The following is a 25,791-nucleotide window of genomic DNA, read 5'->3' as shown; positions in this document are numbered from 1 at the left end:
TGATGCTTTACCCTTTTTCTCCCTTTGTTTTCAACAGATTAAATTTGAAGGCATACACGCCAGACGTAACACAGAACCACAAACACAATGTTGCAAACAGATGGTTCAGCATGATAAACAGGATCACTCAACTATTTTCGTCGTTAAATTAGCAAATGTTATAACTAGTGTCTTAATTTATAGTTGAACATAAATCTTTTAAGTATATTGAAAAACAGTTTTTCTTCATAAGAGCATTACGTAGACAGACTAAAGTTAAGAGTATCCACAAATCAGAAGAGTATAGAACAACAAAATTCCTTAAGTTTTAAATTCACGAAGTAGTGTATAAAAATATTGTAAAAAAACATTTTATATCTGACACTAAATTGGAAAAAAATGATACTTTCCTCTGCATTATCATTAGTGTAACATGACTTAATCTACAATGGGACCTTATACACATAGCTAAAATTCCTTAACATCCATATTTTAGACTCCCACACGATGCTATGCATAAGTGTCGGAAGTCTTTTACAATGGCTATGTCCGTCCGTCAAACTGTCGTAATGTATCAGAGCAAAACCGGTAAGGGATATGAAGAAACTTTTATTTAAATGATTCAGGTCCCAATAATAGACTCCATCTCATCCGTTTACCGAATACTCAAACCAGAAATGGTAAAACTCAACCATTTCCGGTTTCAACGTTAATCGCCATAGAAAAAACTGTAAAAAAAAATAGTGGCAAGAAGTTTTTCAGAATCAATTCAGCGTCTCAAGTAAATATAGTATCTCCACCGGTGTTTAAACCGGAAGTGGTAGAAATATATTACTACCTCTGGTTTCAATATTAATCTTCATATACAAAGGAAGATAAGAGGTAGCAACAAGTGTATTTTTTTTTAATCGAATTCAGCGTCTCAAGAAAGAAGATACCACCTCCACCGGCAACATTCTATCAAATCCGGAAGTGATGAAAATTCACTGCTACTTACGATTACAAGATTGATCTCTATAGAGCAAAAGCAGTAAGAGATATCGAGAAACATTGTTTTGTAACTGATTCAGAATCTCAGTTTTATCTGCTTTTACAATCTTCCATTCAAACCAGAAGTAGTAGGAATCAACTATTTCCGGTGCATTGATCACTATAAAACGAAACCGGTAACAAGTAGCGATAAACGATTTTTGAATCACTTCAGCGTCTCAAGGAAAGATAATATCTCTCCTTGAGACTTAAAACTGGAAGTGATAAAATCTGTTCGTATTTCTGGTTGGGTTTATCGCCATAGTACAAAAACATTAATTGATAGTGACAACCTTTCTTTTGAATTAGATTAAGCGTCTCAAGAAAATATACCATCTCCACTTGTAAGACTCTGCTAAGGTGAAATTGGTACAAATTTACTATACTTTTGATTTTAATATTAATGTCCTTACAGTAGAAACGTTAAGAGATCGCGAGAAGCTACTTTTTTTAAATTGCAATCGGTTTACTGTCCCAAGAATAGCTTTCATTTTCTTCTACCCTGTTTAGCCTCTTGAATATTTTAGCAATAAGCTGCTGCCAACACGGGCCTTGAAAGATGTATATCGTAATAACAAAGAGTTTCTTAAAGTGACATATTTATTAACAGTAACATATATCAGAATGCTTTTTTTTTCTTCAAAGAGAACACAACAAATTTAAACACGAATTGGCTTCTTTTCGTCCTTTCAACTAACAGGTTTCCAGTGAAATGAAATGAAATTAAATCTTTGAGTTTTACGTCCCACGGTTATGCCGGTTAGGCTAAAGGAGACGGTGATAATGAGAGATGAGTGAAATGGTGGAATGAAGAAAGTGGGAGGAAACGGGAGTACACCGAGAAAACCCACGAGCACGATGTTTGTCCACCACAAAGTTCACTTGGCGGGGGCTGGGATTGAACCCGGGACCCCAAGCACCAGAGGTGAACGCTCTACCACTGAGCCACCGCGCCCCCCCAGGTTTCCAGTGAAATCGCTCAATTTCCTTAAATGAGTATTAAATTGAAATATGAATACGTCTGAGTAATAATAACACATTGAACTATAAATATCATATTTTAACATTTTAAAATTCTTTCAATATTAATATTTGAGCACTTTTACTTCGTAACGAAGTAGGGCCTCGTGGATTAGCAATTTTCACAAATTACAATTTAAACGTTAATATCATAATGCCCTGTTTTATGCCGGGTACTATCAAAAACCTACCTTTCCAATTTTACAAATTATTAAAATATTCTATAAATACAGTGTATTTGAAAAAAAAAAAACTAGTTTTAATGTATCCTAGAATCTGTACAAAGTGACATACACTATTTTAGTTTGTGGTGTTTGATTCATCAATTCTTTAGGTTTGGCTCCCCTGCAGTTGGCAGGTCTGCTTGACCTGGAGACGGCACCAGTGATGTTTTTTCCCGCTGTTTCCTCAGTTCAGTCCAGGGTCCAGGCAGGCCTGCAGTGCAGAGCAACTCAGCAACAATGTGTACTCCGCAACAGAAAGCGCAGTGTGTTATTTGGTTTGTGAAAACTGAATCAGTTATAATAGTGCATCGTAATTTTAGACGTCAGTATGGTGGTGAACCACCTACAGGAAAAACTTTCTGTCATTGGCTAAAGTCTTTCAAGGAAACTGGTAGTGTTTTAAAAGCAAAATCACCAGGTAAACCGAGAACTTCTGAAGATGGTGTTGAACAGATCCGTGTTTCTTGTGTTCGGAGCCCGAAGAAGTCATTGGCCAGACGTAGTCTACAATTAGGAGTGCCTAAAGGTGCTGTGTATGATGTTGTGCGTAAAATACTTAAGTTGCGCGCCTACAAATTGCAACTGTTACATGAAATTAAACCTACTGATAAAATCGAAAGGTATGAGTTTGCTGCTGACTTTCTACACAGAATTGTTGATGATGTCATTAAAAAAAAAAAAAAAAAAAAAAAGGATTCTCTTTTCTGATGAGGATTTCATATCAGTGGAACAGTTAATCGTCATAACTGCAGAATTTGGGGGCAGAGCATCCACATAAAGTTATTCGGCATCAACGTGACTCTCCCAAACTTAATGTCTGGTGCGGTTTGATGGAAAATCGTGTGATTGGTCCTTTCATTTTTGTAGAAAAAACAATAAACGGGGACGTTTACTATGACATGCTGACAGAGTACGTCTTTCCCCAAATGGACGATATTGAGGCGGAAAAGGGGATTGTGTTTTTCCAACAAGATGGTGCCCCACTTCATTACAGTAACCATGTGCGTGCGGCTCTTGACACTCGCTTTCCAGGAAGGTGGATAGGCAGGGCTGGCCCAATACCTTGGCCACCACGAAGCCCAGACTTAAATCCACTGGACTTTTTTCTTTTGGGACCACATAAAAATGTTGTGTACCGTGAAAAGATCAGAGACATCAATCATTTACGGGAAAGAATCGTCGCGGCTGTTGGGACAGTTACGCCTGAAATGTTGGTGAATACGTGGCGTCTCTTTTTTTATTCTTAACCTACTCGTTACCTGCAAAATTTCAGATACATATTCATCACGGCCTGGTCAACACCGGGCCTAGTTCCTTCCCCAGCCACAGAGGGACAGTACTACTCAGAACAGGTGAGCAGTACAAGTAATAAGATTAACTCTCTCTCTTCTCAGAGATAATTAATCATGCTCGTTCAAAATTAAATATTTGAAATTTGACCTTGCATATATTGGAGCTATTACGTTACATTCTCCGCTAACCATATTCAAACCGAAAGTTGTAGAAATCAATTATTTCTGGCTTCAACTTTGATCGCCACAGAACTAAAAAAATAAATTGTTTCTTGGAATTGATCCAGCATCTCAAGAAACGATAGCATCTCCACCGTATTATTCTATTAAACCCAGTAAGTAGTAAAGATTTACTAGTACTTATGGTTTCAACGTTGACTCCCATAGACAAAAAGTAGTAGCTAATAGTTAGCGACAAGTTGTTTTCCGGGGATCGATACAGCGATCTAAATGAATAATACCATCTCTCCCTGTATTCATCTAATAAAACTGGAAGCTCTGAAAGTTTACTATTACCTCCGGTTTTAATACAGAAAACACAGGTAATGGGAGGCGACAAACGACTCTTTTTCTATGGATTCAGTATCCGAGGAATAGATTTATTCTAAGCTTTATTCATCTACTGAAATCGGAAGCGGTAAAAAATAGAACTATGTAGTAATAATAGTAAGCGATAGGAAGAATGGAAGAAACTGCATTTGATATGGATTCAGTTTTCGTTTTTTTTCATCAAATGAAGTTTTCGATTTCTCATATTATATCTTTATTGCAGCCGAAAGTTATAATATTTGTTTCAATTTTGAATTCACCTAGTTTGAAAGTCTAGCGTAGTTTCACAACTGCGAAACAAAACTAACTTTTTTTTTTTTTTACTATGAGCGTAAATTAACAATATGTTATCAGATAACTCGCGTAATTATTGAAAAATTGCTCCAAATATGTCGCTTGCTTAGGAATAGTAGCGTACACACTGAAGTTTAGGATTTAAATTCCCGTTGAGCAAGATATAATAGAAAAATAAAGATGTACTATGTGTCTTATATATATATATATATATATATATATATATATATATATATATATATATATATATATATATATATATATATATATATATATATATATATATATACAGAGTGTTGATTAATTCGTGTGTCAATTTCATTTGTTCACTGTGCAAAAGTGGTTGGAGGTAAAGCCGTACAATTTGGTGTAAATTTAGACGAAAAACGTAAGTTTTGTTTCGTCATAGAAGCTGTCACCTATACTAAAGATTAAAGAGATATAGGGTCAAAGGTCAAATTTCGATTTTTTCCTTATGGGACTGCAATGGTAAATTCCGAAAGAGCATGAAAAAAATGTAAATCGAAGTGATAACAAAGAAATAGCTGCATGGTATGATTATACGTCGTAAACCGATAAAATAAGCGTCAATCAAGTGTCAAGGTCAAAGGTCACGGTCAGATCAAGGTCACAGGTCACCTTCAAAACCCATTTGAATACACTGAAAAAAAAGCAATGTTCTATCAAAACATGTTAAACATTAAAATGAAGCAGCGGAACAGGCAAGAAACATTCAATAGTAGTATGAGGTCAAAGGTCACAGGCAAATACAAGGTCAAAGGTCAACCACAAAAATCAAATAGTCGCTGGGAAAGCAGCAGTTATTATAACAAAAGGACATGTTGAACTACGAAAGAAAACAGTTGAACAATCAAGGAACAATCCGTACTACGCTTAGGTCAAAGGTAACAGGCAAATACAAGGTCAAAAATCAACCACAAAAATCAAATTTATTTCTAAACGAAACGTGAACATAATATGGGTGTGCTTAACACTGCGTTGTTTGTGTCTCAGAAATGCACTAGGTTTATCTAACATGAGCGTCAATAATCCTTCTTGAGGATTTAGTTTCACTTGGCTAAACAGTATTTCACTTATTCTTCATGTCCGCCACCGTGGGCTAAGCACAGATTGATTCTGTGAATCAACTGCTTAGTGAACACTTTTTCAAGCATTGTAGGAGTGACGTACTCAACATTACGTTCGATTTCTTGCCTTAGTTGCTCAACAGATGTGAGTTTGTTTCTATACACCAATTGTTTCAGAAACCCCCAAAGAAAAAAGTCACACGGCGACAAGTCGGGACTTCTTGGTGGCCATTGCACTTCATTTCCTATAGAGATCACACGTTGTCCAAACCGTTCCCTCAGAACAGCCATTGTTGCATTCGTACGATGCGCAGGAGCACCATCTTGCTGATACCAAATTTCATCATTCTCATTCATGTTCAGACGATCCAACTCCGGGAAAAGAAACTCACGTAACATACGCTGATAAGATTCTTGTGTCACATTTGTATCGAAGAAGAAGGGACCAATGATTTGCGTTGCTGTGATACCCATCCACACCATTACACCAGTTTAATCAATGGAACGTTCACTGCGAACACGTGGTTGAGAATGAGCCCAATATCGAGCATGAGAAGACGAAACGGAACCATTAACAAAAAATTTTGCTTCATCTGTCACAAGTAATTGAAATAAGAACATGGGGTTTTCGTTCAACTTATCAATGAACCAATTACAAAAGAACACACGCTCACCGTAGTCTTGTTCTCGCAGTTCTGGACTTACCTGATTTTGGACGGTTTTAATTCCATTCTTTTTTAACAGTTTACTTAAGGATGACTTATTAAGACCAACTGCAAGACTACGACGGGTCAGAGACTTTTGAGGGGATTGAAGAATAGATACAGCTATTTCCCTTTTCTTCCTTGGAGTCATTACTGTTGCGGGTCTACCAGCCGTTTTCCTCGTCATTAGGTGTTTTGTATGGAAACAGTTACTGCGAAACTGTTTATAGAGACGATATATCTGGGTGTTTCTTATGACAACGTTCCACTCAGCGTGAGCTCTTCGTCGTGTAGCTGAAGCAGATTTACCACACTGAATGTACCACTCCACTAAATCTGCTCGTTGTTCTGCCGATAAAGAATTCATTCAGAATACGTACCTTGTCAGAATTGCGACCAAACTAACTAATAAATCGATACACTTGGAGTGTAGACACAAAATGTCTCTCTCGTGTTTTGTCCTTGTTCGACTTCAACTGCACTTGACTGCTTAATATTAACACGAGTGGCGTCTCTAAGACTGTGCACAAAATGTGTGCTCTATCAGCGGCTGAGGCAGCCACGCCTACTATTGTCAAGGTCCCCCGTGGTGCCATAGCTCGCTGGTTCATCACGCTTGCAACTTTATTGTACGCCAAACGGAGGTGCTGGACTTGATTGTTCAACTGTTAACTTTCGGCCTTCAACATGCCCTTTTATGATAACAACTGCTGTTTTCCCAGCGACTATTTGATTTTTGTGGTTGACCTTTGACCTTGTATTTGCCCGTTACCTTTGACCTCAGCGTAGTATGGATTTTTCATTGATTGTTCAACTGTTTTCTTTCGTAGTTCAACATGTCCTTTTGTTATAACAACTGCTGCTTTCCCAGCGACTATTTGATTTTTGTGGTTGACCTTTGACCTTGTATTTGCCTGTGACCTTTGACCTCATACTACTATTGAATGTTTCTTGCCTGTTCCGCTGCTTCATTTTGATGTTTAACATGTTTTGATAGAACATTGCTTTTTTTCAGTGTATTCAAATGGGTTTTGAAGGTGACCTGTGACCTTGATCTGACCGTGACCTTTGACCTTGACACTTGATTGACGCTTATTTTATCGGTTTACGACGTATAATCATACCATGCAGCTATTTCTTTGTTATCACTTCGATTTACATTTTTTTCATGCTCTTTCGGAATTTACCATTGCAGTCCCATAAGGAAAAAAATCGAAATTTGATCTTTGACCCTATATCTCTTTAATCTTTAGTATAAGTGACATGCTTCTATGACGAAACAAAACTTATGTCCTTCGTCTAAAGTTACACCAAATTGTACGGCTTTACCTCCAACCACTTTTGCACAGTGAACAAATGAAATTGACACACGAATTAATCAACTCTGTATATATATATATATATATATATATATATATATATATATATATATATATATATATATATATATATATATATATATATATGATACAAAAATCATGTTTATCCTGAAAAGATATGTGATTGAGTGTTTAAACCCTGTTAATCAATTTCTGCCTACACCACTGCTTAGAAATCTGTAGGTTTGTATATATCAACAGGAATTTAAAGGTTTATGTAAGTATGCGTTGTATGATATTTAAATTTAATATGGGATCCACGGTGGCTTAATGGTTGATCGTTCACTTCTAATGCACGGGGTTTCTGGTATGATCCTAGCTCTCGTCACGTGGTGAACAAACTGTGTGGGTGAGCTTTCACGAAACTCTTTTGTTTTCCCCCACTATCTTCATTACTTTTACACCATTTGATCCATCCATATCATCATCTCCTTTAGCCTACACGTAAAACTAAAAGATATAATTTTTTATTTTCACCTTAGAAACCTTGGGATAGAGATCATAAGGAATCTATTAAAAATCATGACCGGAAACAAGCATATCAAAAATTTATGTATGGAAGTTCGATTGCTGAATAGAACTGTATCAAAGCGTATTTGAAATTCTCTTTCACTCAACTCTAAAATGTTATCGAGTTCGATCCCAGTTTTTTTTTTTTTTTTTATGTATGCTTGATGATCGATCTTCGTTGCATACTGTGCAACATCAAAGTTACGAAGAATAGGTCCAGGAGCGCATCCATGGAAGGCATGGCTGTGCCGTGGGACGGGGGCGAGCGGGGCGACGGCCCCGGGCGCCGAAGTAAGAGGGGCGAAAAATTCGGGAGAAAAAAGAAACGAAAAATTGTTTGGAATATATGTATGGGGGCGCCGTCGTATACTCTCGCCCCGGGCGCTCATTTTCCATGGCACGGCCCTGATGGAGGGTCCACTGGGTCCAGAACCCACCTACCCCAATTTCGTAACTCAACTAACATTTGTAGACTTTCTTAACAGAACTGTATTTGTTTAACAGAGATATGGTTGATGTAGGCTGAAGATTTGATATTACTCTGAAACATAGGCCTTCTGAATGATAAAGTGGAACACTTGTCAGTTCTTGTGAGAAGGGACAACAATATAAATTAAAATTTTCTCGTAACAAGCTAAGGGAATTAGTACATATTTTATCGCTACACACTGCATACAAAATACACAGATTTAAGGTATCTTCCTTTAGCTCAAAGCGGTAAAATATTAATTTTTACCACTGTTACTTTTCTTAAGAGTTTCCACTGGTACTACTGATATTTTATTCACTTCTTTTGTTCTAATTTTCATTAGTTTTGATCTTAAATCATTCAGTTTTTAAATATTAAATTTCATTAACGTTCTTCTAGTTCAATCGCCATGTTTCAATTTATCGTCACAATAAGAAGAAATATGCACATGCAAGTTCTATACAGGTGTTTTGGTTTTCAGATAGCGGAAGCAATTTAGTAAGAGTGGGAAGATGAGAGATAATTTTAGCATGTGTTTGTAGCACTAATGGATAATGGATGGCTTAATCAACTTCTTTGTATACATTTGTTTGGTACACTCAAATGAATTTGTTTTCATAGCGAACCGACGTTAAATCTATAGATACGATCTTTCTGCTTCATTTTATCGCTGACAAATCATGCAATATATTAAAACATGGATGCAAAATATATATACACGACCAAAGTGTTTTCTTACTTCTTTTTCACATTCTTTCTTCGTATGGGTCTACCCAAAATACACCTAAGCCAAGCTTTAAGAGCCCTCACTACTTCTCGAGCATGTCAGATTTCAGTGTTCTGGGAGCGGGGAGAAGGGTAGTGTAGGTGTGGCCATTCGTCTGTCAGTCGAACTCGTCCTGTAGTGTTTCCACTTTGCATTAAATATCGTTATCGGTACTTAAACATTTTCCTCTTGTTTTCTCATTTGTTAGGAAAATTCTACCACATTCTCATATACGTGACGTATTCACACAAAAGATACTACAAATTTCTTACTGTTCTTCTTGCAGAATTCGTACAGAACGTTAACTTTCTTGTTGAATTATTTTTTTCCTTTAGACAATTCTTTCATATCAGATATGGTAACCTTGAAATTCCGCCCAAAATAGTTCTCATAATAAAACGTGTAAATTTCGGTTATAAGCTTTTAAAACTTTTCAATGCTTGAAAACAATCATAGTGAACCTTCCTGACATCCCTACAGACACTGATCTCAGCATAAACGATGAATCCTATACTTCTGGGACAGTTTACTGCAATACTTCCGCGATGCTTGAATGGCAATGAAGTTGCATTGTAGTCGACTTCGAAACTACCCTGTACTCTGCAACAGCGCTAGAGATATGAATAAGCGACATACCACACACACACAAATACACACACACACTCACAACGTGTGAACACAGGTTCTTCTTAGAAACGCGCACGCAGACTTTTGATACCTGCCGGACAGATAGTAAAATTATTCCCGCACTCCACAGTCCATTGACACGGTTTCCAGCTGTGGAGGAGACCTTTCAGTTTATCAAAAAGATGAAGGGACTTCCTAATGAGAACTGCTGTGTTGCGTTTCCTGAAGATTTGTATTTAGTCTCCCATTGTAAGAAAGCATTGCACAGAACGCTATGCCCTATGCAATTTCAGAAACGTATATCACAATACTTCACACGCAAAAAATGCTAATACAGTGGCGTCACTAAAATATTTTTATTGGGGGGCTGAAGATCTTTAGGGGGGCATATTCCCCAACAACCCAAAAACTCCGTTTAGTATTTTAGAATCATCTTCAATCAAGGACACAATGAAATTCGCTTTTGGGCGAGGGAAGGGGGGGGGGAGAATATTGTTGCTGCTCTACGCTTTCATATTTTTGTTATCATAGTCATGTTTATTTGTTTCACTTTTATCGTTGCGGAAATGCACATTCTTGTACTTCATCGATTCATTCAGTTCTTAAAAATACTTCATGAAAAACTTCTTTCTCAGCAATCTTACTTTTATATTCGACTTCTGACCTGCCTGAAATAGTAATACAATAAGATAAAAATAGGCAATAATAAGTAACATATAAAATTTCTTAAAAGTTATCCATCTAAAATTTACCGCATGAGATAGTTTATAGTTGAGACCTCACCTTGCGGAAACTAAGAAGTAAAGGAATGAGAAGTTCAGTTCACATAGCATTTCCAAGTGAGAAATACGATAGAAAAGCATAATTACGTCCAGTGGCGTATTTACGATTTTGTTTCGGAAGGGGCTTTCCTAACTTTCGGGTGGGGGAGCTTTGCCTGGAAATGTGAAAATTCTGCAAGATATTGCAGTTATTTTATTATAGTAAGATTTCGTGGGGGGAGATTAAGCCCGGAAGTCCCCCTAAATACACCACTGATTACGTCATAATCATAATAGCTATTGCTTTTCTCAGCTAAATCTAACACATCAACAAGTATCTGTAGTCGCTCGCCGAAGACTGAACTTCACATTGAGAACTCTATACAGAACGCGTTGCTGTTTGTTGAAGCTAAAAGAAGACAACCCAATATATCATGAGTCTACTGATGGCGTGTTAGAATCTTACTTTTGAAATAAATTTCTCAGTATATAACGTATTTTCAGTGAGAGATTTGGGAGGGGAGCTTGGAAGAAATTTCCGGGCTTTAACCCCCCAAATAAGGCCTAGTGACGCCACTGTACATATAGTCGTCTTCTGAAAATCAAAACGAAATTAGGTAAGTAAATATGTATATTTTTAAATAAAGTGCTTACATACTGAACTACAATAAAAAGTCTCATATCACAGAAACAGACACTTTGTATTGGGTCCATTATTTCCCTTAAATGACTACATAGTAAACAACAAGATGAAAAAAAAAAAAAAAAGACATGCGCAAAGTGGTTATATCTCTTTTGCAGGTACCGTAAGACAAGGTTACTTTGCACACGATTTAAGGAATTTTAAAGAAAATCGCATGTAACTTAGAAACGTAATGATTTAGAACACTGTATTTTAAACATATTATAGCTAGATGTGTGTGGAAAACATTCGTATAAGTTCATTAGTAAACATTCAGTATAACCATAGTTACTGAAGTATAAACTTTGGTGAAAAGTAACCCCATAGTTGGGGTCACTTTCCACAACATACAAAAAAGTACGTTAACATACGAATATAACGTTTCTGTGCAATGTTTTCCCTTCAGAATTTATACATTTTACTTTCTACACAAAAGTGCATACAGTTTACAAATATTGATATTAGAACGAGGGTACTGGTATCGATACTAAGTATGAATTACCAATATTTGTGAAGAAAATTATGTATTTTCTGGTACCGGCACAGGGACTACATTCTAATAGTTCAGCATATGTCCCACATAAATGCCAACTCAGGAACAGAAAAAAATCCCCGTGAACTGATTTTCCTGGGTCATTCCTTATACCCAAGAATATCATCTCAACCGTAATTAGTGGAAGATTTACGGAGTTTGAGACTTTCAGGCTGAAGTCCACCCAAATTGCATGATTTCTTTTTCAAAAAATCTAATGCTAATCATCAAGCCGTTGACAACCCTAAACTCGGGCCGACCAGCTATGAACATGTTTGGCCGACGCTCTATGAGTTTTAACAATTTTTGGCTCAAGCCCGAATACTTGTTCCTCCGGAACTCAAACCCAGAACCTCGTGACCGATGTCCTTGCCTCCTGAAGATTCCTCGAAGACCGAGATCGATAGTCAACTAGTTTTAAGTATTTCAGTCCAAACCGCCGACCTTTCATGCTTATACACAGTGTTATAATAATAATAATAATAATAATAATAATAATAATAATAATAATAATAATAATAATAATAATAATAATAATAATAATAATAATAATAATAATAATAATAATAATAATTAGTAGTAGTAGTAGTAGTAGTAGTAGTATAATCATCATCATCATCATTGATAATTATACTGTTTATGTAGGATATTTGATGAGAGTACTTGGAACTACACAGGGTTTAGCTCAAATTGGCTCGTTTTGGCTCGACTCGACTCGAAACTTGACACAAATTCGAGTCGAGTTGGAAGAAATTTTTCGAGCCGAGTTTTCGAGTCGAGCTCAAAGATATCTGTTTCAAGTTGAGTCGAGTTTCAAAGAAAACTCGATCGTGCCCATCCCTAAGTATTACAGTCTTCATTGATAAATCAGTGGCCACCCCTAGAAACCTGGAACGGTGAAACGGATGTCAAATCAGGGAGCTTCTGGGGCAAACTTCTAATCTCCATACTTTGTTATTTATCATTATACCCATTATTACAATTTTGGCCTATTATGATTTGAAGCTAATTGAACTTTCATTCTCATTTGTGAAAATTGTATTATATGGAATATGATTACTTATCATCATTAACTGGAGATGGGCAAATATGGTTTTTCAGAGAGAAATGGAAAGTTTCGCCAATAGGGACTGTTGCTGCCCTGATATTTCTGCTTTACTCTAGCAGAATTATAACCATTGATAATATTACCTCTGCCTTATATTAGCATGTTTCATAGTAAAATATATAACACTAAAAATATGCAAAATACAAGTCAATTACATACTATACAGTGACCCTGGTGGAATGAGTGGTTACGCTCGTCGCATTCTAATCAGGGCCCGCGGTGGCTCAGTGGTAGAGCGTTCACCTCTGGTGCTTGGGGTCCCGGGTTCGATCCCAGCCCCCGCCAAGTCAACTTTGTGGTGGACAAACACCGTGCTCGTGGGTTTTCTCGGGGTTCTCCCGTTTCCTCCCACTTTCTTTATTCCACCATTTCATTCATTACTCATTATCACCGTCTCCTTTAGCCTAACCGGCATAACCGTGGGACGTAAAACTCAAAAGATTTCATTTTTTTCATTTGGAGTTTGGACCCCCCGAAATAAATTCCTACGTACGGTACGCTACTGATTGTGAATTATGCGACCACCCTCGCCTACTTTACAATTTGCTTTCAAGCTCTTTACTTCTTCTTTCGCATAGGCAAAGTATCAAAATACTTATAGTCTTTACTGATGAGTGATAAACATAACAGTGATATACTTGATAAAAGAAAGACAGATTTTTTATGCTGAAGACGTCCAGTTGATAGAAAAGCCATCAACATTTAGGGTATTCGGCGCACTAAATTACAAATCAAAATCTTAAACTAACAATTTATCTAAAAATTTAATTAAAAATCTACCCAAGTAATGAATGAAAAATTAAGAAGAAAATTTTGTCAATAGTTTCAAAATTTACAAATGACATTTAACTTTGTCCGTTCCCTCCAGGCAGCTAAATTTTCGCCTCGATTTTTCTTCCTTCTTGCAGAAAGATAAAGGCCGCTCTTCTTCCTTTTCTGAGATGGCATTTTCCTAACGATTACTTTCTTCAAAGCTGCACAAACACAGTGCGGAAGCAAAACAAAAACACACTATGCGTTCGCCCTGGAATTCGGAGATTACAAACCTACCAACAGAGGAAAGGATTCCCGAACGTGACATAAGCAGCCGATTTCGAACGAAGTGAACTCGTATTTCGCGCCTCCAAGAAGTTGAGTGAGGCAGACTGCAAGGAATAGTATCACTCCGCGCTGACGTCAGAAAGTGGGTGGGTCTATGCTTGCAGCAAACGCCGCCTATGCTGGCTAGATTTTTTTTAACGTACCATTTTCTTTTTTACGTAATAGTTTTGCTAATATGCATTTAAAATAGATTTTGATTTCAGGAACGTTTAGCAAAAGGTACAATCTACAAATCCCTGTTTTTACTTTTTCTTTTACGCAACAATTTGTTTCTCTGTTGAAGAGTAATTGCTAGACAAGCTGTCAATTCGATATTTTATTAATACTTTTATTAATTAAAGTTATTTTACCATGCTTATTGGAGGAAAGAACTACAGACAACTGTTACATACAATTTAATCTATCTAACAAAAAAAAGAGCACAACGATATCTCACATGATAAGAGAATTAGAGCGAAAATAGATTACCATGGATTTAAATGGCAATAGCGAACTTGGACAGAATGCAATAACTCCTCTTAACGAAGAAGTAATTATAAGAGATGCACATTGTATTTCATCACTTTCGTTAAGTGTTTTGGTGTCACTGCGAGATAACTTGTTAGGAATTGTTCCTCATACTTCGTCCTTTGTTTACAACTAAAGATTCCTTCTTTATCTCAAAATATCTTTGTTTTCACCTTTTAATAAATCCTTTCTTTAAGATCATCTATCAATTGCAATCTTCCTGTCCTTCTTTTACCTTCTACCTCGCCACGTATCACATACCTAACAAATTTTTTTTTTTCTTAAAATATATCCTAACTAGTTCCTATTCCTCTACTTAATTATCATCAATATTTTTTGTATCTCACCAACATTTGTAATAATATCTCGGGGTTTTGTTGCATTTAGTTAATTTTATATATATATATATATATATATATATATATATATATATATATATATATATATATATATATATATATATATATCTTTTGATATCCATATTTCAGATGTTTCTTGTTGTTTTATGAGTCTTTAGTGATCTCTAAGTGTCTGCTCTAAATTATACAGGATAAGCTGAAAATCTCATTATTCCCCAGTAAGTGAGATAAAGGCTTACTCTATATTTGTTGCATTGGAGTTGGTAGTGCTGTAACTATAGGATGTTTCATTACAAGTACCTCTCACTTTTTTTTTTTTTTTTTTTTTTTTTAACTAAGTGATGACGACAGGATAAAATAAGCCTCGAGTGAACTATTGCTCAATGTTTTACAGACACTCCCGTCGAGTGTGTGTGATCTACCTCAAAGCAAACGAGAGAAACGTTTTCCTGTGGAGTATAGAAAATCCACTCCTTTGAAGAGTTGGAACGGAACCCCACCTGTGTGGTGATTCAGGCTGAAATATTTGCAACACTCTTGTTCGGCACATATTTCTTTGATAATGCTGTTAGCCATATAACCTACCTAAGCATGTAACAAGACCGACTTATCCCTCATCTGCAAGTGCGAAATCTTATTGATTGAGTATGGTTTCAGCAGAATGAAGCACCGGCACAGGCCCGTGCTGGCCCACCGGGACACCGGGACGTGTCCCGGTGCGCCCTCCGAAACATCACAGTATAAATAAACGTACAAGTTTTCAGTAATAAATTCTTATAGTTTTATTGGTAAAGAACCCGTGAAAGGCGCAGTGCGCCCTTTACATTAGGCGCTTACGAAACAACATCAAAGATGAACGACTTTATTTACTCTTCTGTATAGCACAGTTCTGTACAATAAATACATACAGTTATTGTTGATGAAGAACCCGTGAAAGGTACAGTGCGCCCTTTACATAAGGCGCCCTACGAAATATCACATTATAGATAAGTGGTTTTAGTTATCCTGTGTACCAGCTTTATATAATAAATTTAAATAGTGATTGTTAAAGAATACAAGGCGCCCTTTACAATTCATACAATTGCTATTGGCAGAGAACAGGTAAAGAGTATAATCACTTACAGAAATATTATAAGTTATGTAGCTATAAAACGAAACAACGTGATACATCAAGAATAGTTCGGATGCATTCATGAAATACTACATTGACACTAGTCTCTAATTTACGATTTTTACAGCATCGAAGCTTTCACAGTCTAAATATGCATCCATATATCCGAGCATATTGATTGTTCTTGTGTGTTTCAAATCAGTGTTCGGATAATCAGTACCTATTGTAATTCTAAAATATAGCTATATTAATTTCCGTAAAATATGGTCTTCCTGTCACCACGGCACGGCGCGTCCTCAGATTGTGGATCGAGGAGAAGGCCTCTGGGATATAGAGATTAGCTACGAATATACTGAATAAGCAGTCGGGGACAGACAAGGGGTGATCCTCCAGCTTGGGGATTTGGTGTGGGGCTAACAACTCATCCTGTGAAAAAAAGGATTGTTCAGATATATTCGCAGAATCCTCGGATCAGAACTGACAACTTGGCACGAACTCAGCAAAGTAAAATCGGCATAAGAATTGGCACATGGAAGATAAGAAGTCTCTATAGGGCAGGCGCGTTAAAATATTTAACGAATGAGTTTAGAAATAGAAGATGGAATTAGTGGGATATCAGAAAGTTAGATAAGAAGGAAATGGAGGAGTCAAGTCAGGAAATTTTACGTTCTTTTATGGGGAACGAATTAAAAATTGCTAACTAGGATCAGGGCTTTTCGTTCACAAACGAATACGTAATATCAGCAATTACATGGGTTGAATTTGTTAATGATAGATTTTCTTTTACTTCTCTTAAGGGTCGGTGATATAATATTATTGTTTTAAATGTACATGCCCCAACAGAAAATAAGGATAATGATATAAAAGACAGTTTTTACGAAAGAATAGAACGGGTATTTGATCATCTCCCGCAATACCATATGAAAATTCTGTTAGGCGGTTTCAATGCGAAGGTAGGACGAGAGGGTATTTTCAAACCGATTATAAAGAATAAATGTCTGCATAAGGAAGGTTGTGACAACGGCGTTAGATTCGTGAACTTTGCAACATCCAGAAACCTTATCGTGATGATTACAAAATTCCCACATCGCGACGTTCATAAATATACTTGGACCTCACCAGACGGAAAAACACATAATCAAATAGATCACATTTTAGGAGACAGAAGAAAACAGTCTAGCACAACTGATGTTCGGTCGTTCAGAGGAGTTAATTATGATAATAAGAGAGAGACTATCGTTGAATAAAGGAAATATTCAATATCTGAAAACGAAGCTGTTTAATATAAAGAAATTAAAGGAGAGTCAGGTGAAAGGGGAGCCAGATTGAAGTGTCGAATAGATTCTCGGTTTTAGAAGGTTCGGAGTGCACTAGTGTTCAGGATATTTGGTTGAAATTAGAGAAAACATTAAGATTTCAGCAAAAGAAATATTGGGACACGCAGAAATACGTAAGAACGAAGCATGGTTCAACCAGGAATGCACTAAAGTAGCAGAGAAGAGAAAACAGAAGAAATAGCGTTGGCTACAAAATCCGAACGAAATAACTACATAAAATTTCACTGCCATCTGGCGGAAAACTTTCAAAACTTTTAGAAGAAAAAGACGCGATTTTTGAAAGCTAAAATTAATTAACTTGAAGATAATAGTAAAAAATAAAAACATTTCGGACGTATAAATGCATCAAAAGACTTTAAAAAAAGACTATCAATTCGTGCTTATTATTAAAGAAAGCTAAAGGAACAGTTCTCACTGATGAGGATAGCATCTTAAATAGATGGAAAGATTTCTTTGACAATTTAATTAACACATAGGCAAAAGGTAATGCATGTGGAGAAAGTGAAATGCATACAGCATAACCATATATTCCAGAACCTAACCAGACAGAAATAGAAATCAGTATTTAAAAAATTAAGAAACACACATCTCCGGGTGTAGACGAAATTCTGGGTGACTTAATTTTAGCTGGGGGGAAGGATTGTAGAGCAAGATACACAAACTCATTCTCCTTATCTGGAACAAGGAGGACTTACCACAAGAGTGAAAAGAATCAATCATTGTTCCAGTTCAGAAGAAAAGCAAAAACACTGATTTAATAATTATTGAGGCATTTCTCTTCTGTCAACATCCAATAAATTTTCTTAAACATTATATTAGCAATATTGACTCCATACGCAGATGAATTTATTGGAGATTATCAGAGCGTATGTAGGTAAAATCGATCAACTATCGACCAGATATTTACTATTCAACAAATACTTGAAAAGAAATGGGAATACAATATTCTGGCAGATCAATTATTGACTTTAAACTAGGGTAGGAAGGAAACATTGTACAACATGCTTACAGAATTTGCAATACCGAAAAAGGTAGATTAATTAAGATATGTTTAAATGAATCCCAAAGTAAGGTTCGAGTAGAGAAATTCTTGTTCACGAGCTTTCACGTTGAGAATGGCCTGAAACAAGGATATGCGTTGTTGCCATTATTACTTAACTTTGTTCTGGAGAACACTATAAGGTAAATCAAAGACAGAAATCATGTCCTAGATCTGAATTGTATTTACCAGGTTATGACGTATGCTTATGATGTAATTTTAATAGGAGATGATAGAACAATAGAAAGGAAGGCAGAAATCTTATTTAACGCTTGCAGAGATATGGGCTTAAAAGTAAATGCAGAGAAAACTAAATAAATGGAAGTTTGTCTGGATCGTAATACTGCATTTTATGGACGCGTTAAAATACCAAATGATATTTCCTTTCGACAAAGTGGATACTTTCAAATATCTAGAATCATTATTAATTGACCAAAACCATAATCACAAAAGAATTTGATGTCAACTGAAAGCAGGGATTTCGTGTTATTATTCAGTTAAAAATCTTTTGTTTTTGCGAATTCTGCTGAGGAATTTGTAGCTTAAAATATAAAACGATAATCATGCCTGTTGTGCTGTATGGTTGCGAAACTTTTCACTGACTCTGAGGAGAAATCTCTGACTGATAGTATTTGAAAACATAATTCTTAAACCAATATTCGAAATCAAAGAGGAACGGGAATGGCGGAAACTTCATAACGATGAACTGCATATTTTTATACCGTTTACAAAAACATTGTTAGGGTCATCAAGTCTAGGAGACTCAAATGGGCACGTTATGTAGCCAGAATGGAAGAAATTAGAAACGCTTTCAAAATTCAAACTGGAAATCCAAATAGGAAAACGAAAATTAGGAAGACAGAGGCGCAGATGGAAGGACAATATTAAAATGGTTCTCACACAGATTGAAATATAAAGTAGAAACTGGGTCCAGTAGGCTAACGACGGAAATCAATGAATAGCTTTGGTAAATGCAGCACTGAACCTCCTGTGTCCATAGGCCATAGAGCTATATTAAATTGTTGATACATTTAGCTTCTTTTTATTTGACAGAACTGTTACTACAGGAACTAAAAAGTTTTTCTCTAGTAAAGAGGATTTCGATTCAAGGTTTCCACAAATTAGTTATTTACGTTAATACTAAAACAAATTTGGTGGTGATTTTGATATAGAAAGGCATCTATACTTTCTTTCATGGAATATATATATATATACAATGGCGTATTTACGATTTTGTATTTTGTTTCGGAGGGGGCTTTGCTAAATTTCGGGGGGGCTATGCCTGAAAATGTGACAATTCTGCAAGATATTTCATATACTTTACTATAGTAAGTAAGATTTGGGGGGCTTAAGCCCGGAAGCCCTCCCCCTAAATACGCCAACTGTATATATATATATATATATATATATATATATATATTCCCGTTTGTATGGGCGCCCTTTGAGTAGACTTGTCCACCGCCCTCATTAGTATCCCAGCACGGCCCTGCACCGGCATATTATTCGCTTGTCGTGAGACAATATCTAAATGAAGTGTTTCCCAACATATGGATTGACCTGGGTTATATACAGTTACCAGCATCTCTGGACTGGCCTCTCAGAAGTCCCTATCTATCATTGTGTTGTAATTCACTGTGGGTGGGGTATATCAAAAACAAAACTACCAGCACTCATTACCACACAACTAATAAATTTAAAAGTACCGTTCGAAATACATTTGCTACGATTACTCCGGTATCGCAGTGAAAAATTTCACATATACTTGGAGGTCACTAATTCTGTTATAAAAATGATGATGTACACACGGAAACTCTGGAATGAAGTGTTGTCTATAACCTCCTCAGATAACACGCATCTTCTTTTATTATACTCAATTTACTTCAAATACATCAACATCCGTATTCGAAATATATGTAGAGGTGTACAGTATTTCGGTTGACCTTATACTGTACTCCACACAAAACATTTTATTAGTCATTTTTTGCTTATTAGATCACCCACAAAATGCGTATTTTCATCTTTAAGTTCATATTTCACATCTTTAGTAATGATATCACTGAAGTACTGAATAAAGTTTCTTGTTCTATTATCTCCCCTTCCTGCTTCTATAATTGGACAACTTCCCTTATTTCCAACTATTGTCACCTTCATCTTTTATTTTTATCCCATATTCTTTACAAAACAAGATAATCCAGTGTTACGTATAGAGTATTGAACTGTTTGGTTCAGAGACTTGAACATTATGGAAGTTAGAGAAGAAATATTTAGAAAATTTCAAAATATGGTGTTGGAGGAAAATGGAAAAGATAAAATGGACGGGAAAAGTAGCAAACGAAAATGTATTAACGCAAGTAGAAAAGACTGGAACGCTTTTAGCCAGCATTCTTCGTAGGAAGGCCAACTGGGTTGGTCACATCTTGCAAAGAAATTGTTTTCTTCATACTTCCATAGAAGGAAGAATGGAAGGAAAGTGAGGAATAGGAAGAAGAAGAACACAACTGATCGACGACTTGAAAAATAGAAGAAAATATTGGTAGTTAAAAGAGGAAGTAGAAGATCGAGAAACGTGGAAGAAGTATTTCCGGGCCCGAACCTAAAAAAAAAAAAAAAACCTCTTCGTTAGTCTGAGACACCCCAACAGGCGGAATACTTTAATAATAATAATAATAATAATAATAATAATAATAATAATAATAATAATAATAATAATAATAATAATAATAATAATAATAATTTGAACCTGCGCTCTCTGCACAGTGCATCATTAACATATAAGTATTAATCTCCTTGTCATTCCTAATAACATCTGTACATGTTCCTTTACAGACACAAATCAAAGACATCTTGATAAAAATCAAGAGGTACCATAAAGGACTGATTGTTTTCAATTATTTTTTTTCAATATCTCGCACTATTTGCAAGATTAGAGTCTACTTCCGGTTGGAGTTTCTAGTTCATATATGATCAGTATTTTCTTTCTTCTTGCCTGCAGTATGTAATGAGCAAATACATTACACACACAATTAATTATAATGTCAGTGATATATGGTGTTCATAGGGCAAAACACTCCAAACAATAAAGATTCATCTTAGCTAGGAGAAATGGCTATCCTTCGTTTTTCATTATCATTTGGCCATGAAACAAACGCCTGAGAGATATACATCCCGTGCATACAAATATGTGATGTTGGAATGTATAACTCGTAGGATATGATGTTTTTTTTAATCTACACTTCCAATGTACCACTAAAATGTAATAAAGAAAAACGGCCATATTTTTTAAATATTCAATTAGAGCTGAATAATCTACACAAAATTTGCAATCGATTAGTGAAAACGATATCTTGCTAGAGCCTATGGTTCTCGAGAACTTGTCGAAAGGATTGCCACAAATATATAAACGTCCACAAACATATAAACTTTTCTAGCATTTTAGTATATAGATAATATATAGATAATAATAATTCTTTACACCTTATATTGCAGTTACAAGGCAGTAGGCGTTAAAATTTGATTTACGAAGCAGAATTGTTGTTTCTGGGAAGATGGTCGCAAAATCCATAATTACTGATTATACTGGGTTGAAATATTCCTATTCCATTCTTATATACGAAGAGTGTAAAATTTAGAGTTGACAATTTGGGAGTCCCAATGCTTTATCCTAAACATTCCAATTTCAAAGATAATTAGGATTAAAAGAAGTGAGTCCAAATCGTAGGCGTGAATAGTGATGAAACTCAAGAGATATAATTCACACCAGTCAAGCTCAACCATATAATATGAATTACAATAACACCAACGATGCTTAAAGTAAGAAATACAGAATAAAAACCAAAAGTAAACTAGGTCCTAGACGTTGCGGGCGCCAGTGCCAGTGTAAAAGCTAAGAAGCGTGGAATCCAAATCGTCAATTATAACCGAAAATTAGAACTTTAACCAACAACATCAATGTTCATGAACTATTGTTTATCTTCTGCATCAATTGACTCTTTTAACTATGGTGCCTCTGACTTTTTGATATGTGTGGTCAACTTCTCTTGTCTTGTGGCTCCCTTACCCTTAACAGAAAATTCGTTCAAATTTACAAACCCTTCATGTGAACGCTAAAATCGAACGTGCTCCTTGATTCATCTTTTGGTTTTTATGTTCCGTATTTTCATAGACGTTCAACCTTTATGACCAGGACTTGGAGAGGACATAATGGGCTGTTCGAAACTTTGTTGTAAAACTTCGTTTTACCTGAGTTGGAAAGTGAGGAGAAGGGGGGGAGGTAAATTTAAAAGTAATAAGACAACGGTATTGAGGCTAGAAAGGTAATTGAGCAGAGTACAGTTTCAAAGATTTTCCATCTATTTTTGGCAGAAAATCTTCTTACCTGATGACGTCTTTAGCTTTTTATTGTTCGATGACAACTTTGTGTCTACTGATGCCCTTTTGTGAGTGTTTTATTTGTGAAACTTTCTGCCATTTACACTTCCACTCTCAAAGCTCACTCACACCAGAACAAATCGGTTTTCTATATGCTACCTTTGTGATTACATGAGTCAGATTCGATATATATATATATATATATATATATATATATATATATATATATATATATATATATATATATATATATATATATATATATATGGCAATTAGAACAACCAATAAATTACCTAAATAAGAGAATTACATAGAAGGAAGGAGATCATACATAACTTGCAACATATGCAGTCATGGGCGCCCGAAGGACGAGGAGGGCCCGGGCCCCCTGGTTCATGAAAGTGTACACATAATAGAGCAAACCACGTACGCGTATATTAAATACAAGAAATACCAGACGTAACATAGCAACCATCCAGATGCCCCTCTAGAAAATTTTCTTCGAGCGCCACTGCCAAATGCTGTTAATTATTATGAACTGTACCAGTATTATATATTTATACTAGGTAGCGAAACTATGTAATTGTGTTTTAGATTATTACTACATTTATGACTTGTCAGAAGCACATATATAATACATATTATCGTACACAATATACCAGAAAGGCTGAAAATTTAGAAAAAAAATGATTTCATGCTTTTCCAGCGCATATGTTATATTTAAATTTGATATTTTAATTTTAAAGAAACGTAGCATATGTTTGTAACATTTTGATTGAAGTGTCTTCAAGATTGTTAAAATTGTTGTGACTGATAACTGACACTATCTTTGTAACAAACTTTTTGTTCTTTCAGAGATTACAAAGAACATGGGAACAGAAAGGAGGAGTCCTTACGAAGAGACGATCTCACATTGTCATCACCCAGTCTTTCCAGTTGGACTTCCTCCCGGTGAGTTGGACCCACTAACCTATCCACTTTTATATAATTAAGAGTTAATCGCTTAATAGCATTATAACTTGCAAGGGATATCACCCAAATGTTCGGCTCCGATTTCAATGATTTTTTTTTTTTTTTTTGTTTCTGATAGAGGACATATATGCATTATTTGTGATAACAGAAATTTTTGCCATGGTGCATGTTTTCTATTCGTTAAAAAATAATTTTTAAGTGTTGTGATATGGTTATTAGAGATTACTGCAGAAGTCCCTTACTATCTTTGTAAACGGAGTGTTAATAAAAAAAAGTGAAGAACAACCATGTGGATACATATAAGGTCTAGGGGGAAGTCGTATGGTAGGTATGACCTTGACGGCAGCCATCTTGAAATCTGCCATTTTGAATTAAGGTCAAGTTTCTTAAATGGGAATAGGGTAATATGATACATAATTTCGGGTTAGAATTTAATCAGAAAAAGAATGGTTAAGTTAGTTTTAAGATACGCACATTAATTGTTTTACAGGCATATTAATTGTTTTTACTTACTACGTGTGTGTCTAGTGATGTGAGGTGGAAAATTTTCCGCTATATTTTTCCGGAAAATTTTCCGTTCTAAAAAAAATATCAGTAATCAAGTAACAATTCCTCAGCAATCATAAAATTAGTTGATTTCATGTATAGAAATGTTAAAAAGTGAAAGATCGTTTAAAGAATCTAAAAATTTTCCTGGCTCAGACAATTTTCAGTAGTATGTATTGTAGGAACAAATGAAACAATTTTTCATGAATCGAAATATTTTCTCTTATATGGAAAAATTGAAGAACTTTTTATGAGTCGGAAAATTTTCATCATTTTGAAGCAAAAGTAAAACAACTTTTTGTGAATCGGAGAGTTTTATTGCTCTGTAGAAACAAGTGAAAGGAATTTTCATAGATCGGAAAATTTTCATCACGATGTAGAAACAAGTGGAAAAAACTTTTCAGAAGCCAGATAATTTTGAATATTATGTATAGTGATGTTAGGTGGAAAATTTTCCACTATATTTAACTGCACATAGAGCTACAAAATTGAATTTCTGTAGAGGAAAGTTAGTCAGCAACAAATTATAATTTTCCAATTAGCTTTCGGGAACAGGAAAATTTTCTAATATTTCAAGTTGGGAAGTAAAATTTTACACAGTGTTTCTCTCTCTCTCTTCCTCTGTGAACTCCTTCGTTACTAAGCGGTTAGCATACCCGCCTTTGGCATGTAAGACCTGACTTCGATTCCCAGCCGGAGCTCATGTAGTTCGGATTCCATATTAATTAGTTGGTTCCGTCTTATATAGTCTCGCTGCTGAAAGGGACGTTAAACTCAAAATCAACTCATTTCAACTCCTCTCTCTCTCTCTCTCTCTGTGTGTGTGTGTGTGGGGGGGGGTGCAAAGTGCAGAGAACATACATCGAGTTAGTAGAATACAAATATCCCATTCTATTATTAAAAAATTCAATTTATTAAAAGTCATGAATATTTTCCGATTCATAAAAACATACTCCACTTATCCCTACATCGCTGTTTAGCCGTAAAATTTGTTGGTAATAAACATTGTCTTAAACTTCAATGAGTTCTTTCCCTCAGAATCCACTTTTGATCTTACAATATTACATTTCGTCAGTTTAATACGCATAAGACGGTTTTCTCATAGCTTTACTATTTTTATAGATTTCCATACTGCAACATTTATAAATAAGCAGATATAATATAAAGTGCCTGCTGTAAATTTTTGACTACCCAAAATTTGAGTTTAAGTAACTCATGAAAGCAAATACTGATCATTTTCTGGAAATAAACATTTATTTATTCATATATTCATTCAAAAGAGAAAGTGAAATATAACTAATAAAGGAAAGTGATTTGTCTAGTTGTTCTTCCAACAAAATAATAAAAGAAACATAAAAACCTGCACTATTAGCGCTGCGTTCTAAAAGCAAAAAGTAATTTCATTTTAATTTACAAAATAAAAAACCTATTTCTTATA

At 35.5% G+C, this 25,791-nt stretch overlaps 1 protein-coding gene across 6 annotated transcripts in view; it reads left to right on the top strand.

The window, feature by feature from the left end:
• LOC145683952 (uncharacterized) overlaps nt 1–25,791 on the top strand; it is a 304,183-nt gene that overhangs the window by 131,978 nt on the left and 146,414 nt on the right. For all 6 annotated transcript variants that reach the window (XM_081755666.1, XM_081755665.1, XM_081755663.1 and 3 more), the window contains exon 3: nt 23,691–23,786. In XM_081755666.1, coding sequence (XP_081611792.1) covers nt 23,691–23,786 — 96 coding nt within the window. The remainder of the gene's footprint in view (nt 1–23,690; nt 23,787–25,791) is intronic.

The sequence above is a fragment of the Thermobia domestica genome, chromosome 4 (genome assembly GCF_964235325.1).
Source record: "Thermobia domestica chromosome 4, izTheDome1.hap1.1, whole genome shotgun sequence".
Taxonomy (NCBI): domain Eukaryota; kingdom Metazoa; phylum Arthropoda; class Insecta; order Zygentoma; family Lepismatidae; genus Thermobia; species Thermobia domestica.
The sequence above is the reverse complement of the archived record's forward strand: the minus strand, read 5'-3'. Positions and strand labels throughout refer to the sequence as shown.